A 22,444-nucleotide genomic window follows, 5' to 3' on the forward strand; every position below is an offset into this window, starting at 1 on the left:
TTTCCGGAAGGTAGCCGGTCCCCTTAACTTGACAAAAAGTAGAAAATTTGGCAGAACCTATCCATGAATCCACTTTGAAATATATGTAATATTTTTCAAAAGTTTCTAAAAATTACTAGCAAAATGATTGATTCTTAAAAATTTCTTGAAATTTGCAGATGAAATTAGGGTGTTTTTCTTATTTTACTGTGAAGAAATAGTTAAAAGGTCATAGGAACTCCTACATTTAGCCAGATTCATCATTCACAGACATTTCTGTCTGATTAATTGGTAGCTTTTGCCCAATTTTCTACAGTACTTAGGTTGTGAATTGAATTCAAAGTGGAAAATTAGGCAGAAGCTACCTGTGAATTAGATGAAACAACTAGTGAACATGTCCAAGTTCATCTGTTCCAAAGGCTTCTATGATTTATTAAATTTTTTCTATCAAAATGAAAAAACTGCATATTATCAGCTGCAATTTTAAAAATCACATGTTAAATAAATGTTTTTGCTTACAAATTTAAGAAAATTCTGTCCAATTAATCTGGCCAATTTCACCTGTATCTACAGCCTTATCTTCTTTTATTTGGTAAAGAATAAGAAAAAGTACTTGTTTGTACCTGTAACTGTGAAAAATCAACAGTGAAATGAATCTTTTTACCTGTAATTTTAGGCCCACTTGATATTCCAAATTGGAAACCCACCATTTACTGGATACATGTTTCAGTCAATCTGTAAGATGTCTAAATTGTCAGTCTCTAAACAATAACACTATTCTCTGACTCTCTGCCCTTTGAGTCTCTGACAAAACTGCAAAATTGGGCAGAAGCAAGCCATGGATGTAATAAAAACTTTTGTAATTATGGTAAAATTCTATTCATTCCTATGGCTCTTGTCCAATTTTTTTATAAGGAACTAACAATTAGTTCAACTGACTCATTTTTGCTTACAATATTGGAAAATTATCTGGGAAACTTTAATTTTAAGGATTTTACCTGTTTTTTTTTTCTGAAAACTCTGATTTATATACCAACTTTAACAATTTTCAAGCAAGTGTTTTTATTTAGAATATTTAAATTTAACAAAAATAATAATTTAACCAATTTCACTAACTTTAACTAAGCGCACTATTATATATTCCTTCCATTATTATTGAATTTAATAATATTTTCATTTGCAAGCCATTTATTTGATAAAATTAGGTCTTTGAGAATGTCACAGAAAAAATTGTGACTATAACATGGCAGGCATCATGAATGTAATGCAGGCATGTTCTTGTATGTGACTAGAACATTACCACCATTTTTGGAACTGTGAGATTCCTTCTAAATGAATTATGTCCTACCTAACTGGTGTGGATTTTTCCTTCTTCTTGCTGAAATCTTGTGGCCCTATCATGCACTTTTGTTCACAATTACATGTAGATGAGAAGTTTTTCATCTTGCAGGAATATCCTGGTTTCAAAAATGGCAAGAATGCTCTAATTGTAGCTGAAAAAGTAGAGATAATCCACGTACCGTTATGCTACATATATAATTGTTTGTACAGTTCCAATTGAGTCATGAGATCCTGAAAAGTATTAAAAATATGTTACTTTAGAGCCAAAAGATTTCAACTATAGGTAGAAATTTTTGAAGCTTATTACATCTGATCCTAAAACCAGTGGCTCACATAGGGATTCTTTGTACCCTTGTTCAGATCCTAAGCCCTAATGCCTTCTGAATAAAATATAACATAAAAACAATACTAACTCAAACAAGTGTAGTAGATTCTTCAGCATGTTGATGTTTTCTACTTACATCAAAAAGAAGAAATAGAATCATGCCAGGCTGTAAATTTTTATATTTTTTGCTGACACTAGCTGTAGCAGATAAGGAAGATTTTCTGTCTTTTATCTTCTACAGATTTCATGAAGACTGATCAAGCAGATTTAAGAATTAAAATAGTACAAGTAAGAGTATTCTGGTACTTATGTTGTGGTTGAACATTAAAGCAGTCCAAAATGTTGGATAAGTTGATATGCAATCTCCTCAACAAGGTGTTGGGAACCTATATAGAAAATTTAGATGGCTCCAACCTGAAGCTAAGCTTATGGAGTGGTGAGTCATGGTTAAGCAATTGTTCAACTGAAATTTTTAAGTAAATTTTAGTATGAATGGTTCAAATCCTCTTCAGAAAAAATTAGTTGTTATATTATGAATTTTCCATTTATTCTTGGTTATTTGAATATTATAATATGGTAAATCATTGAAGGCAAACATTAATGAATTTTTTTTTCATTCAAACTTTCTTCACTGATAATTAAAGGATCAAAACTATTTTTTACTGTGGAAACAGTTAGATCAATTTTAGTTTTTTCACATCTGATCTGCTTTGCAAAATGTGTCATTAGCCATCTGAATCATACTTAATTTGTGTGATGTTGATGTAGAGATTATCTAAATGCAATTTCTGTGCCTCCATGCCATTAGTATATTTAATTTACTATAGTTTTTGTACCAGTTTTATGTATGCATTAGCATTTCTAAATGTTTACTTGGTGTGATATAGGTTTTCTCAAACATTTCCCTCATGTTTTCAAAATTTCAATTCATTGGCAGGCAAGGCAGAGCTCAACAATTTAGACATCAAGCAGAGTGCCTTGGAGGAACTGCAGCTGCCCATCCGCCCTGTTTATGGACACCTTGGTGAGTCCTCCAGCTATGATCTAATACTAATCCTATAATCCTGCCTCTGTATGGGTACCTTTGTACATCTGGCAGCTTACTTCAATATTAATCCTATAATCCTGCCTATGTATGGATACTCTGGTAAATCCTGCAGCTATGTTATAATACTAATCGTTCAATCCTGCCTCTTTATGGACAAAGTGGTGAGTGCTGCAGGTATGATTTGATACTAATCCTATAATCCTGTCTCTGTATGGACCTCTTGGTAAGTCCTGCAGCTACCTACATTCCAATACTAATAATACTGACTCTGCATAAAAATCTTCTGCAGTCCAGCTGATCTCCCCATAATGCGAATAATCCTATAATGCTGTTTGTGTTTTATTCTGCTACCAGACTGCCTGAATACTACAGTCCTAATAATGTTGCAATGAGTACTGAGCTCTACAATTGTTTTAAATAAGGTTTTGTTGACACATTTTTGGCAGCCATGGATTTAAAAAAATGGATGGATTTAACAAAAAAATCGTCAATTGTTTGGCAGTGGTGGTGATGTTGTTAATTGATGGTGTAGTGAATTAGTAGTGATGGTGATTACAGTCCTAATATTCAAGTATTTAGTGTACCTTCTCTCATATTCTGTCAATGTTAGCAACTGCATTGCAGATAAACTGCATCTGGTGATACTATGTAACAACCTGTTTGCCAGGGTATGGACTTGTGATAGTGGTGATACTCAGAGCTGGGCAGCGCTACGTTGAAATGTAGTGGCGCTACTGCTACCGCTACACCCACTAGATTGTAGCGAGCGCTACCACTACAGTAAAATGTAGCGCCGCTACATTAGCCGCTACAATGGCCAAAATTATTGGAAATCTCTAAATATTTATTGTTCTGCTATTGGGATTTACTCATAAATATTTAATGATAGTAAAACATTTTCAAAACATATCAATGCAACTTTATTGCAATTAACCTAACTGAACTAGTACGGGTTAGTTATAGTAAATAAAAGTTACAGTTATTTTTATGTTTTACCTTCCCTACATGGATGTCTACTTTAATCTACCAATCTCAAAAATGATCCACATATAGGTACATATAAAAAAATCAGTCTTTTATTTGTATATGTCTGTGGATTATTTTTGAGATAGATAGATTAAAGTAGACTACCATGTAGGGAAGATGAAACATAAAAATAACTGTAAAAGTAACTGTAAGCAAACTGAAACATGAAAAAATACCTGTGTGTGGTAACTGGAACAACTTAACAAGTAACAACTAACATGTTGACACTAGTAACAGGCTGAGGTTGACAACATTACACCGAAATCTTTTGTACAGTTTATTCTGTAATTTATATTATGTTTGTATCATGCTGGTTTTTAAATAATATTTAATACTATTAAGTAAAATCTAAAGGCTTTATCTATAAATGTAGCGGTAGCGCTGTAGCGGCAAAACCTCGTATCGCTACTTAAATATGTAGTGGGCGCTACTGCTACCACTACAATTGCTTAAATGTAGGTACGTAGCGCCGCTGCCGCTACCGCTAGGTACTGAAAATGTAGCACGCTACTGCCCACCTCTGGTGATACTGTTTATTTTCAGGTAGTGATACAGTGAACAGTGTTAATACTTAATATCACAGTAATATCTGTACCTGTTGGGCTGTCAGTTTCAAGTCTTGTCAATGGTTGCCACTACATTGCAGACAAACTGCGTCTGGTGATACCATGGAACAACCTGTTTGCCGGGGTGTGGGAGGCTCACGTATCAGGGGTGATGCTGCTAGTGGCCCCAAACACGTCCATCACCTACGACAAAGACAAGGAAGAGAAGCTTCTGCATCAGGTGATTATGCTGTATCTTATCATCTGTATCACTTCACTTATTTTCTTCATTACTATTGCTTCAGTATGGTTAAAAATGTATTAATGTACCAATAAATAAATAATAACGGGACCAGTAACTAACTGGAAGATCTTTTCTTTCTGCAATTATGGTACGTATGGCATGTCAGATCATCTGGAGATTTATGTTGGCATAAACACAATTAATTACAGTGATGGCAAATGATAGAACCTTAATCATGTCCATGACAAAGAAATTAATTATTTTAAAATGATGAATTGTATCATTTAAATTTATTCCATAACTTTACAAATTTAATAATCCCAAAGACATTTAACTGCTTAAATAATTACTTAGGACCAATAACTTTTCTGTTTAATCAATGCTATTGATAAACAAATTTATAAATGCCACTGCAATGTGGCAGGCCAAAATGGCAATGCTGGAGAAGATAGAATTGGCGCAGGCAAAGGCTGCCGCAGGGGCGGCCGCCAATAAGGCGACCACACCCGCAGACGACGGTTACCTGGAGAAGCTCATCGCACAGGTCGTCAGGAACATCCAAGTGACCATCACTGATGTGCACGTCAGGTGAGTACTATAAGTAATGTGGTGTCATGGTCGTGTCGTGATATCATGGTCGTGTCATGGTATCATGGTTGTGTCATGGTATCATGGTCGTGTCATGGTATCATGGTCGTGTCATGGTATCATGGTCGTGTCATGGTATCATGGTCGTGTCATGGTATCATGGTCCTGTCATGGTATCATGGTCGTGTCATGGTATCATGGTCGTGTCATGGTATCATGGTTGTGTCATGGTATCATGGTCCTGTCATGGTATCATGGTCACGTCATGATATAGGATGATGAAAATTTTTAATAGCTCTCAATTAATTTTAGGCATTAGAAAGATCCTGGGATGATTCATCTCAGGTTTCATCATTGTTTCATGCACTAATTCCATTCACATAATATCTTCTTTGAAATTATTATTATTATTTAATTCATATAGTGTTCTTTTGTTTCCCTCTGATGTTCAATAAAACTAATCACTATGCAACTATGATTTGAAATAACCACCTTTTATTAACACTGCTCCAAGAAATAATTTTTATTTACTAAAGTGGCTAGTTTTTTTGGTTAAGTTTTATAGTTTTACTCACTGAACTTGTGCTTTGGCTGTTAATTAAATATTCATAAATGTTGCAGATACGAAGACAATATCAGCACTCCAGAGCATCCCTTCTCCTTTGGGGTGACCCTGGCCAGCCTCTCTGTTATCAGCACTGACAAACACTACACGCAGTGTCTAGACACTGACCGTCTTGTCTATAAAGTGAGTATCTCCGTGTCATTATTGTATATCTCAGTGCTGTAGAGTCCCAATAACAGTTAAAAACTTATGCGGTGGTGGTGACTTTACCCCACAGATACAATTCATGATAGTTGAAGCCTTCTCTAAGTACCTTCTCAGCACAGGTCGCCTTAGAGACCTGTAGACTTTGCCTAACCACTAACTTAAGAGGTCCTCAACCATCCTTTTGATGCCACTTCAAGTGCCATGCTCCTGGAAGGATTCTATCCCACATGTATTATTGTAAATGTGATTATGTACAGGATCCTCCTAGGAGTCCTAAACAAATCTCCCAGACAGAAAGCCCCCTTTGAAGTACGACCCTGATGGTAGTTGCCAAGTAGCATAGCAGATGTAGCATCAGCTGGTCTTTGTTTTCTCATCTTAAGTGTGCCCCCCCGTATGGATTTTAATGATGCTCCAGGCTGCACCAGCCCAGGCTGGACCATCTGACCCATGCTCCCTGTCTGGGTAGGCCCTCCCGATAGGTAAGGGTGACTAACATTGCTCAATTTACTAATCTAATTTGAAGTAGCTTGTTGAACTAACAAAACAACCTCAAAGTTTTCAAGGTCTGATCTGGCCTTTTATCCACAGTCCGCTCCAGTCTGGCCATTGCTGACCATCCAGACGTGAGGCGGGTGGTGAACAACCGAGTCCTCATAAAAATGGATCCGAAGAAGAAGAAGAAAGTCTGCCACCACCATCGTAAGAGTTTGTTCAGTACAGAGCTCAATCCTCCAGAAGATTCAAATTGAGTCGTGTCGTGCATGGTCCTCTTCCCTGCAGCAGAGAGGCACAGTATAATCTCTTGACAGGCTGACAGTGAGGTCAGCTGTGCTGTGCTAACTTCACAGATCAAATCAATGAAAACATCTCTGCCAGTGCCAAGTTATTTTCACAAACTAAGGCTATTATTACTCTCAAGTATATAAAGTCTTGGTAAACATTAAGCTCTGCCCAGGCTGTTGAAGCTAAGAGAGCTGCCAAGACAGTTTTGATTTCAAAGCCTTCTCCAAAAAACCTAGTGGCTAGTTCAAGTTGCATTCAACTGATTCCTGAGATGTGAAGCCAGGGTTAAAACCATTGAGTGCATGAGTGCCGAGTGGGAGGTTAAAAAAGTCAAACTTAGCTCATTGAGGAGTTCTTGCAGCAAAATCACATCTAACACTCTACCATATCTTAATTTTAAAAGAAAGTCAAGCTCCTTTGCATATGATCATATCATTTGTCCACCTACCTAGTTGGATAAAGTCCTACTTTTTTAATATTGTGGCTCTGATATCATATAATTTCAGTAGGTATAAAATTTTATAGCTATAATATCATGTATTTTTGTTTGATTAAAAAATTTTAGTTTACACTTTACATTGTACAAACATGTCATTTCATAAAATTTTCAACTTCTGTACTCTGTAGTAGCTATTTTAACTTTAATGCTCTCCCAAAATATCCTGCATAACAATAATGTCATTATAACAAGTAAATCTAAAACATTTTGTTGAAATTGCAAAGTTGCAGCTATGTCACAATGTCAGAGCAGTCAGAGTCTGTCAGACTGCATTATCACGTGTTTAGTTGCTACTGTTCAAAGTAAAGACAAATGTTATTGTTGCTGTTTCTAGTATAAAATTAGATATTTGGCATAACTTTTGCACAGAATTTGTAAATGAGTTTGTGGCTTGTAAATGACTCTTCATGGCCAATGATGGCCAAGATATGGAATTCACATCTCAAAGAAATGGAATCACGGCTTGCAAATCCATAAAACTGCGGCTCAAAGAATCCAGTTGCGGTTCAGAGAGTAGATATTTTCCTTACTAGTTTATCCGTAGGTCCCAACCTTTCATTCTGCATGACTTGATTGTGCTTGTGAGTTGTGACTGAGTTAGTCAGGCTGACTCAGTCTCACTTAGTTCTTGGTAAAGCTCAAGCTCTCTCCCTCGTCCCTCCACTATGAAAAAACAGTCCTGCATTCAGCCCCATCTTCCTATCCACCAAACGTCACCCTCCCCATCCTTTGGCCATTGCATTGAGACTGAGTGATTACTTGAAATTACCATTGAATGGATGCTTTTCCCCTGTGAGTATGAGACTATGAGCTAGCATTCTCTCTTGTATCTCTGTAACTCACATTCCAGGAATAGACCTCATTCATAATTCCCATCACTCTCTCACTTACCTAATGATAACAAAAAGAGGCTGCTCAATATCTTTAATCAAATCCTTCTGTCTGCCTTAATCCTAAAATCTTGGAAGCTGGCCTTAATGGTCCTCATGCCTAAACCTGCCAAAAGCTTAATATCTATTTCATCCTACAGAGTACAGAGCAATCTAACTCTTGTCATGCATAGACAAATTGCTGGAGTCCCTAATAAACAGACAGAGCTTCTTTCGGGAGCAGAGGCAGTCTTTTAAGGCATCTCAGGAAGGGTTTTGCCGCTGGCTTGCTTCTGTTGAACAAGTGGCAATGCTAAAAGCTGAAATCCTAACTGCTCTAGCTACCAGGTCAACTATTCAGGTAGTATTCTGTGATCTTTCTAATGCATTTGACAGAGTTTGGCAAACAGGCCTGCCTGCTGTCCAAGCTCAGCCAGAATGGGGTACAAAGTACACTGTTGAGATGGCTATGTGTCTACCTCATGTGCCACTCATTTCAGGTTCAGTTAGAGGCAAGACCTCTACAAAACATATCAGGTCGGGCTCCCCTTAAGGAACTATTCTCTCACCACTTTTGTTTAACGTAATGATGAGAGACCTTCCATTAGTGTGAGGAATACTACACTGATGACATTAAATTGTTTTTTTGGCCAGCAGCCATGACATTGCTACAGCTACCATGATGTTGCCGGCACTATGGAATGCTTATGTCGGGTTCTTTTGTCTCTGGCAACAATTTAGGTGAATGAAAGTTTTCTTCTGGATATGGACGTATTGTTAAAGCGTGGCAGTGATTACAGATGCAGTTGCGAATGGAATGAAATGTAACCAGACATTGGGAGCATGAGTGAGGTATTTCAGCTGCAAGAGATAAAACATATAATCAATAAAAGTAAAATCAAATAAAAGAACCTCACTCACAGCAGTTAATCAAAACCAAAAACCCTTAGCATTGACATAACAATCAAGCAGCAAGCGGTAGTTTCAGCTCAGAATATAATTGATAAGATCAACACGCGAGAGTAATTCAAGAGATTAAAGCAAACCAAGGTAAATGGACACTATTGCAACTGTGGTAATAACTGCAACTTATTGGGTGAAATGCATAAATGGACAACAGTTTGGTATTCACTAATAAAAATAGCAAGCATTGAAATTAAAGGATTTAAACAGTAAAGTCATTGAAGTGAAATCATATAAACAACTCGCTATTGTGCAATTTATGTTCTTGAGATTAAAAGCAAGCATTGCAAGAAAGTGGATAAATGTATGTGCAAAGTATAAACATAAGCATGAATGAAGTGAATCAATTATTAAGCTGAATGGACACTAACATACCTGGTTTTAAAAGCTTTATACAATATGAATTCTAACAAGCACTCACCAAGGCAATTGCAGTTGTCAGAGCATTGGACATCAATCTGCCTGCTTCTATTAGAACTTTACAATGTCACTGATCAAGCACATGCATGAATAATGTAATTATTGGAATTTTCCCCTGTGCCTGAAAAAATAAAGAGAAATATTTGGTATTGAATTAGAACATATACATTGAGTGAACAAATGAATAACAGATTTGGCTTGCGATGAAAAATACTGAAATAACCACCCGGCTACAATGAGAATGCAGTCATAACTGGACATGTTCTGCTTGAACAATGGGAACTGACATTGAATTTAGTAAAAACAAAATGCATGTTATTTACCAACATGCAAGCCACTACAGTCCCATTCTCCTTAGATGGCTGTTTCCTGGCCTTTGTTACTCAGTACAGATATTTAGGTTTGGTTCTTGATGCCACTCAGCTATGATGGGAACCACTCATCAATGCTCTGAAATGAAATTGCATTCCAATTGTAAACCTACTGCAGTCTCTCTTGGGCAGACAATGGGTGCAGACTGCATCTTGATGATAAAGCTGTACAAAATTCTGATATGTTGATTGGACTATGGAGCAGCCTTCTATGCAACTGCAACACCAACAAATCTTACAAAACCAAATGTGATCCAAAACAACTGTTTATGCATAGCTCTTGAATGCCATAAAACAACCCCGGTCTCTACTATGGAGGTGGAGGCTAACATACCCCCTCTGTCTGTCCACTGCATAGAACTAATGTGCAAGCACTACCTCTGCCTCATTCAGTTGCTCCAGTGTCCTTTTGTGAAAGATCTGTTCTTTGCAAATGTACCTCCTATCATGCTACAGAGGACATCCACTCTAACCAGCTTTGTGCCTTAAGCTGCCGAATTTTCAGTACTTATTTTTTAGGTTGGTTCTTTAGTTATATCTAACATGAAAATTTTGAATCAAAAATGCATGGTTCACTGATCAGTAGAGAGTAAATTATAAATCATGCATTAATTGTGAAAATAGTCAGGATGTTGCACACTTTGAGAAAGTAAAATTTACCTTCTTAATAGCAGCTGTAACATAAATTTTAAATAATTTATCTTAACTCACAGGCTTTGCAAATAGATAGCTTGGATAGCATTAAAATTTAAACATTAATATCTTATTTGCAAGGGGCATTACAGTGACTAAACCTAATTAAATACACCTGTAGGAGTTCCTGAACCTAGTGAAGACTCGCAGACAGACAGTGACTGATGCAGTGTCTTAACACATGGAATATGCACAGACAATGTCAAGAGAATTCCCAAATGTTACTTGAAGATCTTACATTCCTCATTAGTTGACACAGTTAAAATTATATACATGACTGCAACAATTTATTGCACCCAATAAAAGTGATTATTTTTGACAATTAATCTATAAAATCCCCAATTATTGTCAGAGATTTATTCAATTACAGACAGCACTCTAATGGCCTAGCCAATGTTTTTCTTATCAGGTCATCCAGTTTTTGGAAGTCTTCTGTACTTTACTGCATGAATCCCTCAGTAAAATTAAGTTTATTCATCAATGGCTGGCACTGCTATGCAGTCTAACCTGGACAAAATTGGAGAGTAAGTTGCCTATACTGAGCAGTTTTTATTGATTTTATAGTGTTTAACAAACACTTAGTTGTGATATGTTTGACTTTTTGCAATTTTTATTATACTATATCAATAATTTTAACTGCACTGATGAATGAAATGGACATTAATGTTTGTATGTATATTTTTTTCAAGCTGCAGAGTAACAGTAGCTGATGTTCAACAGCAATGATTATAACAATTAATTTCGACATTGCAGATGTATGGACATTAATGTTTGGTTGTAAATATTGCAGCTTCCTTCAAGATGCTCAGTATCAGTCGCTGATGGTCAACAGTGCCAGTTATAATGTCCGGATCATGCGGGAACGGAAGGCAAGAATGCCTTTCTTGGATTCCCAAACGGGTAAATTTCTATGTATTGAATTGCAATGCCAACCTAGCCTTCATTTTTTCTTCTGTCATCATTGTAATCATTTGTTTTTTCCATTCATCCCTACGCCCATTTCACTCCAGTTAGCCAGTACCAACTCAAGAATTTTATAAAATAGACGGATCCTTTGCGACAAACTATGTATATCATCTTTTAGCTTCAATAATTAGAAAATTTAGAACACCAACTCAATTTTTTTAATGAATGGTTAACAGTTGACTGCTAAAAAGGAACAAATAGATGACAAGTTTATACAATTTTTGGTATGAGACTCAAAATGGTGAACCTGTTGAATTTGAATGATGTTCTAGGGAATGTATCATGATTTTTGCCAAATATATAAATGTAGTTCATATGGGCTTTGTGAATAAATGTCAAGCACCTTCATTTACTTCAAAATCGTTACTATTGTTTGAAGCCCTCAAATAATTATTATTTATTTAGCATTCAACCGTATTTTTGAAGGTATATCTTTGGGAAGAACTTTTCAGTATTGAAGGAACCCTTTTATTCTTCATTAAATTTGTCTGCTTTTATTTATACATCCTCTAATGTATGAACATTCCCAGTCTTTTTCTATTATTGGTAGTGTTAAACTAATATATATAAAGTTGTTTGTAATCAAAACTGTATTTTTTTAATAATCAAAATAATTCCTATTGATGCGCAGGACTGGCACAGAGTCCTGTACGTCCCATACTAGCGCGTCACCGCTTGTCCTGCTCACCCTACATACCCGGCCAGCTGTACCGCTACCCTGCCTCTCCCTGGCGGAGACGACACCGCAGCTACCTTGCCCGCCAGCACCAGGTGCGTCCTGCTGGTGGTGCTGGAGGCGTGCTGGTGGTGCTGGGGGCGTGCTGGTGGTGCTGGGGGCGTGCTGGTGGTGCTGGGGGCGTGCTGGTGGTGCTGAGGGCGTGCTGGTGGTGCTGAGGGCGTGCTGGTGGTGTTCAGGCCGTACAAGAGTTGTTCGTATGCTCAGTATGAGGCACATATGGCCAGTGCTTTTTGTGGCACTTATTGTATACAGATGCACCTCATGGGTACATACACATGATGATGCTAAGTATGCTGAGTGAGAATAATGTATCAGTGGATGATGGAACATATGCTGAGACTCACAGTGCAGATTTTAAGATTATCTGTAAACTGTGAAATAATATAAAATGAAAATATATGTATTGGAGCCTTCCCTACGCCTATGTTACTTTTAGCCTTGAAGTTTGGTACAAATACCTTTTAAAATTTTCTCATTTACGATGGAAAAGTGTAGACTTTCTTGCTTGACTTTATGTCTAGAAATCAAGTTTTCTGTAAGATATCAGTGGCCATTAATATTTTGAATTCTGAAAACTGTTCCTGAGAGCCTGCATTTTTCCATAGGGTTTTTCTGTTTATTGTAAAAATATGTTCTAAGATTTTGTGTTTTTTCATGCAGCAATATCTTCTGAAGAAAGTGAGTATTGTTACAAGATTTAATTTATCTTTCATTGTGCAAGAGTTTTGGCCAATAACAGCATATTGATACTTGCTCTTATTAAATATGCTATGATTTTTTCTTGCAAATATTCAAATTTAGGTTACCTCAAGTAATGTATAAATATTGGAGAAAATGTAATAAGCTAATATTGGTTGGAAATCTATGGCAATATAAGGTTTTCTCAACAAAATTTCTTTTGCTTTATTTACTTGGATTTAAAAGAAGATGCTATCCTTTGTTTCTTAACTATATTTAAAATCTGCTACTTCAGGCATTCTGTATCAAGTAAATTGAGAAATAAATTCCTAGCTAACTTACTAATTAATTAGTAAGTTTACTTCTAATTAATTAAATTATATCATTATAGAAATAAATTGAGCCATGAATGTTGCTCACAGGCACAGCAGGAGGCTGAGGCCACCGAGCACGCCATCATGACCGCTGAGGCTCCCAGCGCTGCAGGCAAGCCTCAACCAATAGCCGAGGATCTTCTCGAGAAGGTTATATATTATATAATTTTTAGCGCATTTTCTCATTTATGGAAAAAAATGCACTATTGTGCTCGCCATGTCTGTCCGTCTGTCTGTCTGTCCGTCCGTGACCTCAAGTTTTTGTCGACGAGAAAATGCGCTCTCTGTCACTCACTGCAGTGAGTACTGAGTTATATTATTATTACTTATTATCATAATAATGATTATATATTACACTTATCATATGGTACAGCCAAAGACCTTGAGAAAGTTGTTTCCTGCTTCTGCATTTGTTATTAATAAACAATTGAAGCAGCTGTATGCTTCAACTAATGAATATTATAATAATTTCTGTTAAATATTATTACAAATATCATATGTATATTAAAATTATGTTGATATAAGTTTCGTTTTTGGATGGTGCAACATAATTAAATATTTCTTTATATTTCGATATTAAAACAGTGCTGATCAAAAAGGTTATTGTTTAAATGTTCTCACTTGCTTTTTCACAGGAAACTATTACAGTATTAAATATTATATTTCAATATTATCATGAGAGAAGAGTTTGGATTATTGCTGCAGTCTAGTGTATTTTAAATTTTTTTTCATTGTTCCACCAATGCATACTTTTTTGAATATCTATAATAAATATTTTATTATTATTATATGAGGCATATGATTTTGAGTCTTAACTTATTGTATTTTATTCACAGTTTCTATGCATTAATTTAACTTTTACATGCAGCCTACAAATGTTGTACCTCTGTTTCTCCCTAAATCACCTTGTACCTCAAACACATAAAAGTATTTCTCCCTAAATCACCTTGTATCTCAAATACATAAAAGTATTTCTCCCTAAATTACCTTGTATCTCAAATACATAAAAGTATTTCTCCCTAAATTACCTTGTATCTCAAATACATAATAATTATTTCTCCGTAAATTACTGTGAAAATCATTTTACTGTGCCGATCAGGAGGCAGTTTACTACTACGATGAAGCAGTCAGTTTCCTAGAAGATGATGACGATGATATCGACAATGACGAGGACGACTTTGATGATGATACTTATGGCATCCGTTCAACTAAGAAGAAAAAGTCAACCAAACTTCCTAAGAAAAGCAAGGTAATGATTATTGATGAGTTAATATTTGATGAACCATACATTTACTCTGCATTATAATATTGTCATGGATATGATCATGAATGTGTTTGCACTGTTGTAGTGCTAGAATATCTCATTAATTGCTGTTTAAAGTTCAACGACTTTTAATACAAATTTAAAGTTGGGCATTTTCATTTCTTTTCTTCGCCTTTTATACCACGCGCATGAATCTCGCATAGCTATCTCATGCCTCTCCCTCATGCCTCATCATAACTGTTCCGCCCCCAGCAGGCGGGCGTACGAGGCTGCGGTGGGAGCCGCAAGCGGCGGGACGGCGCCGCCGCTGCAGCGGGCGCGGCCACGGCGGCATGGGACTTACGAGTGCCACGTGGGACTTACGAGTGCCACTTGGGACTTACGAGTGCCACATGAGACTTACGAGTGCCACATGGGACTTACGAGTGCCACGTGGGACTTACGAGTGCCACGTGGGACTTACGAGTGCCACGTGGGACAAACAGCATCATTTTAATTCAAAACTTCTATCTCTAATCACTGGTATAAGAGAAAAATGGGATACTCTTTATTCAAACTAGTCTTGATTAAGGGCTGTAATCTAATTATTTGTAAAATGTATAAGTGATGTTGGAATATTCCTATTCATACATCAATTTGAATATATCAATCAGTCATCAATTCATACATCAAAAATTTTTTGAGAAAATGTATAAAGATGTCAGAATATTGCTATTCATACATCAATTTGAATATATCAATCAGTCATCCAATTCATACATCAATAATTATTTAAGAATTGTATGAGTGATGTTGGAATATTGCTATTCCTACATGATGATCTCGTGCAGGCTGCGGGGCGCGCTACAAGACGCGCCAGGGACTCTCCTACCATCTCTCCCACACTCACAAAACTGAGCCTGCTGCCTCTCATCTGCCTCCCGTCACGGGTGAGTGGTGGGGGCATAAGGGACTGTTTGGGGCAAGGGGGAATGGTGGGGTCTCAACTCTCAAGGGAGTTTTGGGGGCACGTGGGAGTGTTGGGGGCATGCAGCACGGGGGAATGTTGTGAGCATGGCAAAGTCAAAAGTGCCAAATCGACCAACATCAGCTGGCCCAAAGGAGGGCAAATAGGCGGAACACGTCCAACGTTACATCCGTGACCCGAGGGTGGGGTGACCTGCCTAGCGACGACTCGGAGACGGAGGACGACGAAGGCGGCGCATCAGCGTGACCGGGGACTAGAAAGTCCCGAACTCTTCAAAAGATCATCACGTAACCTGTCCTAACCCATGGAAACCCATGATCTTATTGGTCAGAGTAGCCATAAATCTGCCATAACTTGAAGCATTTAGTTATTAATATTGTATTTATAGGTGCGGAGATGAACGGAGGCGGTGTCATGGCGATCACCCCGGTCTCCAACGTGGACCTCCTAAAGATGCGGGACGCGGGCGACTCCCTCACCCCCTCCCTGGACGCTGACTCCTCTAGATCCCTCGACCCTCTGGACCCTGAGACACCTTTCAGGGAGTTCTCGAGTGGTGAGAAATAACTTGGTTGTTATTCATATTTTTTGGTGATTGAGATTGTTGAAGTACGTATTTAATGGCGTTGGCGTTTCGGGTGTTAAGACTAGGTTCGGTTTAGTTTGCACCAAATTCACCACACACATTGTGAACGAGCTGCGTAATAATGATAATCATTTTCGTAATAATGTAATAATTTCTCTGTTTAAACACTTGCGAGTCCTGGGGTATATTTTAATTATTTTTGTTACATACCCATGTACGAATGGCTTGTCAGATTCCTAAAATCCCAGGTGACAAAAGTTAACAATACCTAACAGTTCTTGATAACGGGACTGTTAATGTTCTAGGATTACTTACGCTCAATTACTAAAGTCAATACTGACATGCGTTGTCTTCTTCATAATGCTATAAGTGTTGCAACATTAGTATCCGTGCAAGGCAAAAGTAACTCGCAATTCTCTGTAGTTTTTTTTACGAGACTGCTTTTATCAGAATTGCAACTTATTTAACCCATGGTTGCTTAAGTGCAATTCCCTACACTCTGTACGGATATAACGGTGTAAAATTAAGCTGCCTGATAAGGGTTGATGCAAAAAATTATATAAAATAGCCTCATTATTTAACACGTTGACTACGATTGCTTCATCTTGTACTATTATTTCATTTTTTTTGTACTGTTTTTAAGCAGGGTTGCCAGATAGTCATTTTTTCCGGACAAATTCCATGATTTAGTTTTTCTCAATTGCGTTGGCCGGCTAAAATTTATGATAGGCGTACTTCCTAATTAAATTTTAAATACTGCAAAAAAAAATAAATGTAATTTTAGGGCGGAACCTACAAAAAAACTAGTATATATTGAGTTATAGGCATTTTTTGGCCTTTTTTGTTCTCGGATTTGGCCGATTTTAGGCTACCTGAAATATGTACCGCTACCTCCTGGAGAAATACATTTCGTGGTACGCATATGTACCACTTCGGAGTCAACATGTTAATGTTTATGATTTGAACTGTCAGGTGCGGGTGCCAACAAAGCAGCTCGTAAGGATCTCGTTAGCGCAGCGCCGGACGCTGTCCTGCCTCCTGCCAAGGCAGCGTCCTCGGATCCTTCGCTTGCCACGCAGCAGTCGGTCGGTGTCGTTCCAGTGATGAATATTTATTCTATCATTGTGGAATTTTTTTGTGTATTGTATTGTATTATTATTGTTTTGTATTATTGTGGCTAGGTTGTCCCAGTGGTTACAGTTCAGAGTACCGGGATTAGAGCAGTGAATTAAGGGTTCGATCCCACCTTCCTGTGACAGTTCTAGTCAAAATCGACGAGGTGGCCAGGCGGTTAAGAATCAATGACAGGTCCACATGGTCTAATCAACGCTAACACTACTATAAAATATTATTAGTTAATTTATTCCATTTCCAAAATTTTGTTGTTGGGAGTGTACGTGAAAATTTTCCAATTCGGGTCAAAGAATATAATATTCTTATTCGTGGTATCACAATTGAAATTGAAAATTTTTTTTGTTTACATTCTCGGTGTTTATTTTTAACTTCAGCTTCGTATTCAGCAAATAAAATCTCACTCTGAGGTAATCTGATTTTATTTACAACTGTTCAGCACGCAATGAAGGATTTCGTTGCAACGCCCAACCCATACTGCGACTTTTGCCTCGGGGACTCCCAGCACAACAAGAAGACGGGCGTCGCTGAGCTGATGGTGTCGTGCTCGGATTGTGGGCGCTCAGGGCATCCCACGTGCCTGCAGTTCACCGCCAAGATGATGGAGGCCGTTAAGAACTATCGCTGGCAGTGCATTGAGTGCAAGTGCTGTACTCTTTGTGGTACTGCCGAGAACGACGTGAGTTTCCCCTTAAATTTCACAAAAAAAGCTTGATATTATAATATATTTTTAGCGCATTTTCTCATTTATGGAAAAAAGGCGCTAGTGTGCTCGCAATATCCGTCTGTCTGTCCGTCCGTGACTTCACATTTTCGTCGATGAGAAAATGCGCTCTCTCACTCACTGCAGTGAGTACTGAGTTATATTTTTTATTTTTTGTTCACTATCACACTTATATATAAAGTGTTCAGACGCCACGACGGACGCTTCGTAGAACATTAATAATAATAAGATAAGGCAACATAGACTTGGGGTTTGTAGAGAGCAACTCTCCAAGGGTAAATGGTGTGTGAGCGCCACCGACACACACCCGCTTAATTGTCGATTGAAATTTTATACATGAAGAAGAAGGCCTCCTTGTCTGTTTCTGTGTAGGAAAAGATTGTAATCCTTCACATGTTTGAAGTTGTCCTGTAATATATGTATGTGTGCGTCATTAAGGTTACACTTTTTGTTATCTTAGAAAAAGGCAAAAGATTTTACGTGATCAAAAAATTAGTGCCTAGCTGGTGTCCCAATTAGTTTAGAGATATTAGTTCCTCATGTCATCGTTTACAATGTTTTGAAATGGCAGCAAAAACTAATGTATGTAAAGATATTAAAACTCCATTAGTTTTACTTCTTCATGTTTTAATTTCAAGCTTCGTTTACTTAATAATAGGAGTTGCTGATAATTGCTGTGCAGTATAGTGTGTAAATTTAAGTGTATTACAACGGTATATACTACATATGTGTTCTATAGCACAGGACCAGCTGTATACATGTGTCATACTATACAGGACCAGCTGTATACATGTGTTATACTATACAGGAAACAGGACCAGCTGTATACTTGTGTTATACTATACAGGACCAGCTGCTGTTCTGTGACGACTGTGACCGCGGCTATCACCTGTACTGCGTTCGGCCGCCTCTCGCTGAGCCTCCTGAGGGCGAGTGGGCCTGTCATCTCTGCCAGCCTCTCAGGGATAACTGATTTATATTTGTTATCAGGGACAACTGATTTATATTTCTTATCGCCGTTTGCCTCTGTGTACCCTCTGAGATTTATTGTTTTTTTGGTGTTTCTAATGAGATTAGTCACATCGTCACTGTTTCCATCGAGATTAATATCTTCGTCAGTGTTTACACTGTTATTCGTCTGCTTTACAAACGCATAATAAAAAATTCAGTTCATTTTTAAAGCATCGTCCGCCAAAGTTTTGCCCTTCTTCTGCCTCAAACATAAACGAGTAGATTTTTTTTCTATTCTTGCATCGTTCTTTGTTCGCCAATTTAAGCATAGTTTACTCGGCATATAAAAAGTTGTCCCTCGTTTGCGTCGATAGATTGTGATAGATTTTCAACAATTTTTGCTCCTCGCTTTTCATTCTCGACCAGCGAGAAAAAACAACGAATGATTTTCAAACCTTGCTCGCTCCTTTAAATATCGGAGTGATTTCTTAACTCTTCATGTCGTCTTCCGGGCTTCTGTTGCTGCCTTCATCCTCCTGTTCCTATATCGTAGTTTTCGCTCTGCTTGCTTCTCAATTTCTAGTTGAATAAACATAAAACTTCCTGCATTTACCTACAATTTTGCCTTTTTTTGTTACTTTATTTCATTTCTAACTTTGTCTCTTCCATGCAATATTACGGCGAGATTTACTGATGCGGTCGCACGTATATTTAGTGTAGATTTACGCCACGTTTCTAACATGTCTTTGGGGAAAAACCTTTTTAAGCATTGCTTTATATCTCTGATGAAGTAACGGTGAAGCGGCACTATTGAAGAAATATGGCGTCGAGTTCTTGACAGTGCGGGATAAACCATTACCGTTACTCTTAGCTGTCATAGACGTTGCACGAAATACTATTCCACTTTTATCTCTGTAGTATTTATTTGTTGTGTTCTTTTCTATTATGCGGTAAACCAGGTTATTTCTGTCAATCAGCAACGGTGGATGTTGCTTTAAATTGAGTTGTGAATGTCTTAGTAAAGCTGCGCTAGGGGCCTCAGCGAGACAAGTTCCGTGCCATAATTACCACATTAATAAAGACTGGGAAAACAACTTGACTATTCTTGTGCATAGTAAGCTCTGGTTTTGTTGTTATTTTGTAGATAGAAAGTCGTTTTCTTCTTTGTTTTCCGGCGTCTCATAGAGCGCGTTATTTTGAGGTAATTATAGAGATCTGTTGCGGTGCATTCGAAGGATGTTCTAAACTTCAAATGAAGAGTGCAATAATAGACTGTTAATAATGTTCTTATGTTTCATTTTTATGCATAATTTATCTGATGATGCTGATTATCTGACGATGAATGTTTTTATTTTGAATCTATTTGGCGATTGTTGTGCAGTTATCGTGAATCAATTAAGTTTTCTTTATGTTTTTTATATGTTTAGAGGGAGTGACTATGTATAGGTAAATTTGTCGAGAATTCTTTACAAATTGTATTTAATAATGATAATTAGTTGAAGATTATGGTATAATTCATGGTTTATACCTCATTTTCTGGCTTGTGATTTCGTTTGCTGACGATAGTAACTTGTATCTATTGATTTTCCACGAGATTTCTCATGTATTATGAATTCAGCATCGCATGTTCATTAATTTCGCTGTACATGTACGAGCTTTCTGCCGCTTTAATTTTGCACAGGATTATTATTGGCCGAAAATGTTTAATAGGCTAATTTTTAGATGAATTGAATTGTTACGAAACAATTAATCGTAAACAACAACATTGCAATTAAATTACCGAAAATTAAAATTAAAACATTTCACTTAAATTACTGAAGTCAATTTTTATCGCATTTTCTCATTTATGGAAAAAATGCACTATTGTGCTCGCCATGTCCGTCTGTCTGTCCGTCTGTCCGTCCGTCCGTGACCTCACGTTTTCGTCGACGAGAAAATGCGCTCTCTGTCACTCACTGCATTGAGTACTGAGTTATATTTTTTTGTGTTCACGTACCCCGTACAGACTGATTTTGTTAAGCATAATGGCTTGGATAATAAAAGCTTAATTGTTTTGTTCATAGCGTAGAACTGTGGAATATGCGTGTTAAGGATAAATTCTGCTGAATTAAAGTGTGTCACAAGTATTTTGTGTAGAAATGTTAAATCGATTAAATAGATTTAAAGTGAAATCTCTAACTGATTGCTAGATAACACCTTGACAATTTTTTCATTAAATTAAAGAAGGGATCTTTTTATGGTGTGTTTGGTAAGAGATGCACTGGGCAATAGTTGTGTGAAGATGTAAAATCGTGCTTGAAAAGTAAGAACTTTTTACGAGGTTTGTGTCCACTTGTGCCTTCAAGTTTGTAGACTTATGAAACTAGTCTTGTGTCAATTTGTTTTACTGAAATTCGCTAATGATTGATTTCATTTAAACTGGCAGGGGGAGAAATCTTATTTAATTTGAAGAAAATTTCTTGGAATGCGTACTTACAGACGATCTTATAAACTTCATCTTACTAGACTTAATCTAATTTTAATGTAACGGCAACTATTTCTTGCTCTCGAAACCGCGTTGATGTTCAAGAAGCAGAATTTGATGCTGCAAAAGCAGCGATGAGTTGTTCAGGGGAGGCTAATGTAAATCAACATTTAACGTCCGCTCAGCGTGACGCGTCGAAATGTCTTGTGCTAAACTATTCAGGATTTGTTTTATTATAGCATAAATAATACCAGTTTGTGGCTAGCTGCTTTGGATGGGAAATATTTTCAGTGAAACTTGTTGTTCGTCACTAGCAGGCGATGACTGTGATTCTTTGACTGGCGTGTCCTTTTAATAGGCGTAAGGCAGATTTTATATCGCGACGTAGAAAGCTATTCTTAATGGCATGAAGGAGTGAGAATTGCGAAGCCTTCTTAATATCTCCATTTTTTTATTCGTATTACACGTTTAGTTCATGTGCAAGTAGAAAGCTATTCTTAATAATGGCATGAAGGAGTGAGAATTGCGAAGCCTTCTTGATCACTCCATTTGCTTATTCGTATTGCACGTTTAGTTCTTGTGCAAGTCGCTAACGTTTGACTAGCTATTCTGTATCGCGGAGGTTCGACTTGGTGCCATCTATGTATTGTTATCGATGTGTTCTGTTAATTTTAGTCTACAAATAATGCGTGTATTCGCTCATTTGTGGCATCGATCTCCTGAAAAGACACTTTTTTTCTGTGCTCTTTTTGTTATAAAATGTTAATGCTGACCAACATCGACGCCATTTATATAGTAGTGAACTTTAGGGCGTGAAGCCTGCAAGCAACGCGTACAGTAGCATTTTGCACTGTGATGCAGAACTTGTGGTTCCTTGCAATCGTGAAGCTTTGAACCAACCATGTTCTCTGTAAAATAATTATTTTCAAGTTCCTTCATTAATTCTCTCTTCTTTTGGGTATGAATGAGGCTTCTTTTGTCTATTTAGTGTATTAGTTAGTCAATAATTATTCCTCTAATGCATTTCAAATGCATCTCTTTGAGCATTTAGTCTTTAAGTGTGCAATTGCCCTTATGGAAGCCATGCTGAAGCCATGAAGCCTCGGCCCACCATTCAAGTTAATGCCATCT

At 37.3% G+C, this 22,444-nt stretch overlaps 2 protein-coding genes across 2 annotated transcripts; both read left to right on the top strand.

The window, feature by feature from the left end:
• Nucleotides 1-1,884: 1,884 nt before the first annotated feature.
• On the top strand, nt 1,885-6,620 carry LOC108677703 (vacuolar protein sorting-associated protein 13C). Its single transcript, XM_018165970.2, has 7 exons — nt 1,885-2,081; nt 2,583-2,669; nt 4,366-4,505; nt 4,933-5,096; nt 5,718-5,844; nt 6,126-6,138; nt 6,460-6,620. Exons 1-7 carry the CDS (start codon nt 1,985-1,987, stop codon nt 6,618-6,620), a joined length of 789 nt encoding a protein of 262 aa, XP_018021459.1. The 5' UTR covers nt 1,885-1,984.
• Nucleotides 6,621-10,567: 3,947 nt separating this feature from the next.
• Nucleotides 10,568-20,180, top strand: LOC108677705 (zinc finger protein neuro-d4). The gene is made up of 12 exons (XM_047884626.1): nt 10,568-10,993; nt 11,260-11,369; nt 12,067-12,206; nt 12,835-12,852; nt 13,275-13,376; nt 14,326-14,475; nt 14,743-14,842; nt 15,321-15,419; nt 15,846-16,013; nt 17,016-17,128; nt 17,614-17,853; nt 18,746-20,180. Exons 1-12 carry the CDS (start codon nt 10,950-10,952, stop codon nt 18,869-18,871), a joined length of 1,410 nt encoding a protein of 469 aa, XP_047740582.1. The 5' UTR covers nt 10,568-10,949; the 3' UTR covers nt 18,872-20,180.
• The last annotated feature ends 2,264 nt before the right edge of the window (nt 20,181-22,444 follow it).

Source organism: Hyalella azteca, unplaced genomic scaffold, assembly GCF_000764305.2.
Source record: "Hyalella azteca isolate HAZT.00-mixed unplaced genomic scaffold, Hazt_2.0.2 contig15760, whole genome shotgun sequence".
NCBI lineage: Eukaryota > Metazoa > Arthropoda > Malacostraca > Amphipoda > Hyalellidae > Hyalella > Hyalella azteca.

Coding starts and splice junctions, on each gene's coding strand:
- LOC108677705 (XM_047884626.1), top strand. CDS start 10,950: ATGGCTGGCACTGCTATGCAGTCTAACCTGGACAAAATTGGAGA. Junction 15,420..15,845: donor TCATCTGCCTCCCGTCACGG/GTGAGTGGTGGG, acceptor TTGTATTTATAG/GTGCGGAGATGAACGGAGGC. Junction 17,854..18,745: donor GTGGTACTGCCGAGAACGAC/GTGAGTTTCCCC, acceptor TATACTATACAG/GACCAGCTGCTGTTCTGTGA.
- LOC108677703 (XM_018165970.2), top strand. CDS start 1,985: ATGTTGGATAAGTTGATATGCAATCTCCTCAACAAGGTGTTGGGAACC. Junction 2,082..2,582: donor GAAGCTAAGCTTATGGAGTG/GTGAGTCATGGT, acceptor ATTCATTGGCAG/GCAAGGCAGAGCTCAACAAT. Junction 4,506..4,932: donor AAGAGAAGCTTCTGCATCAG/GTGATTATGCTG, acceptor GCAATGTGGCAG/GCCAAAATGGCAATGCTGGA.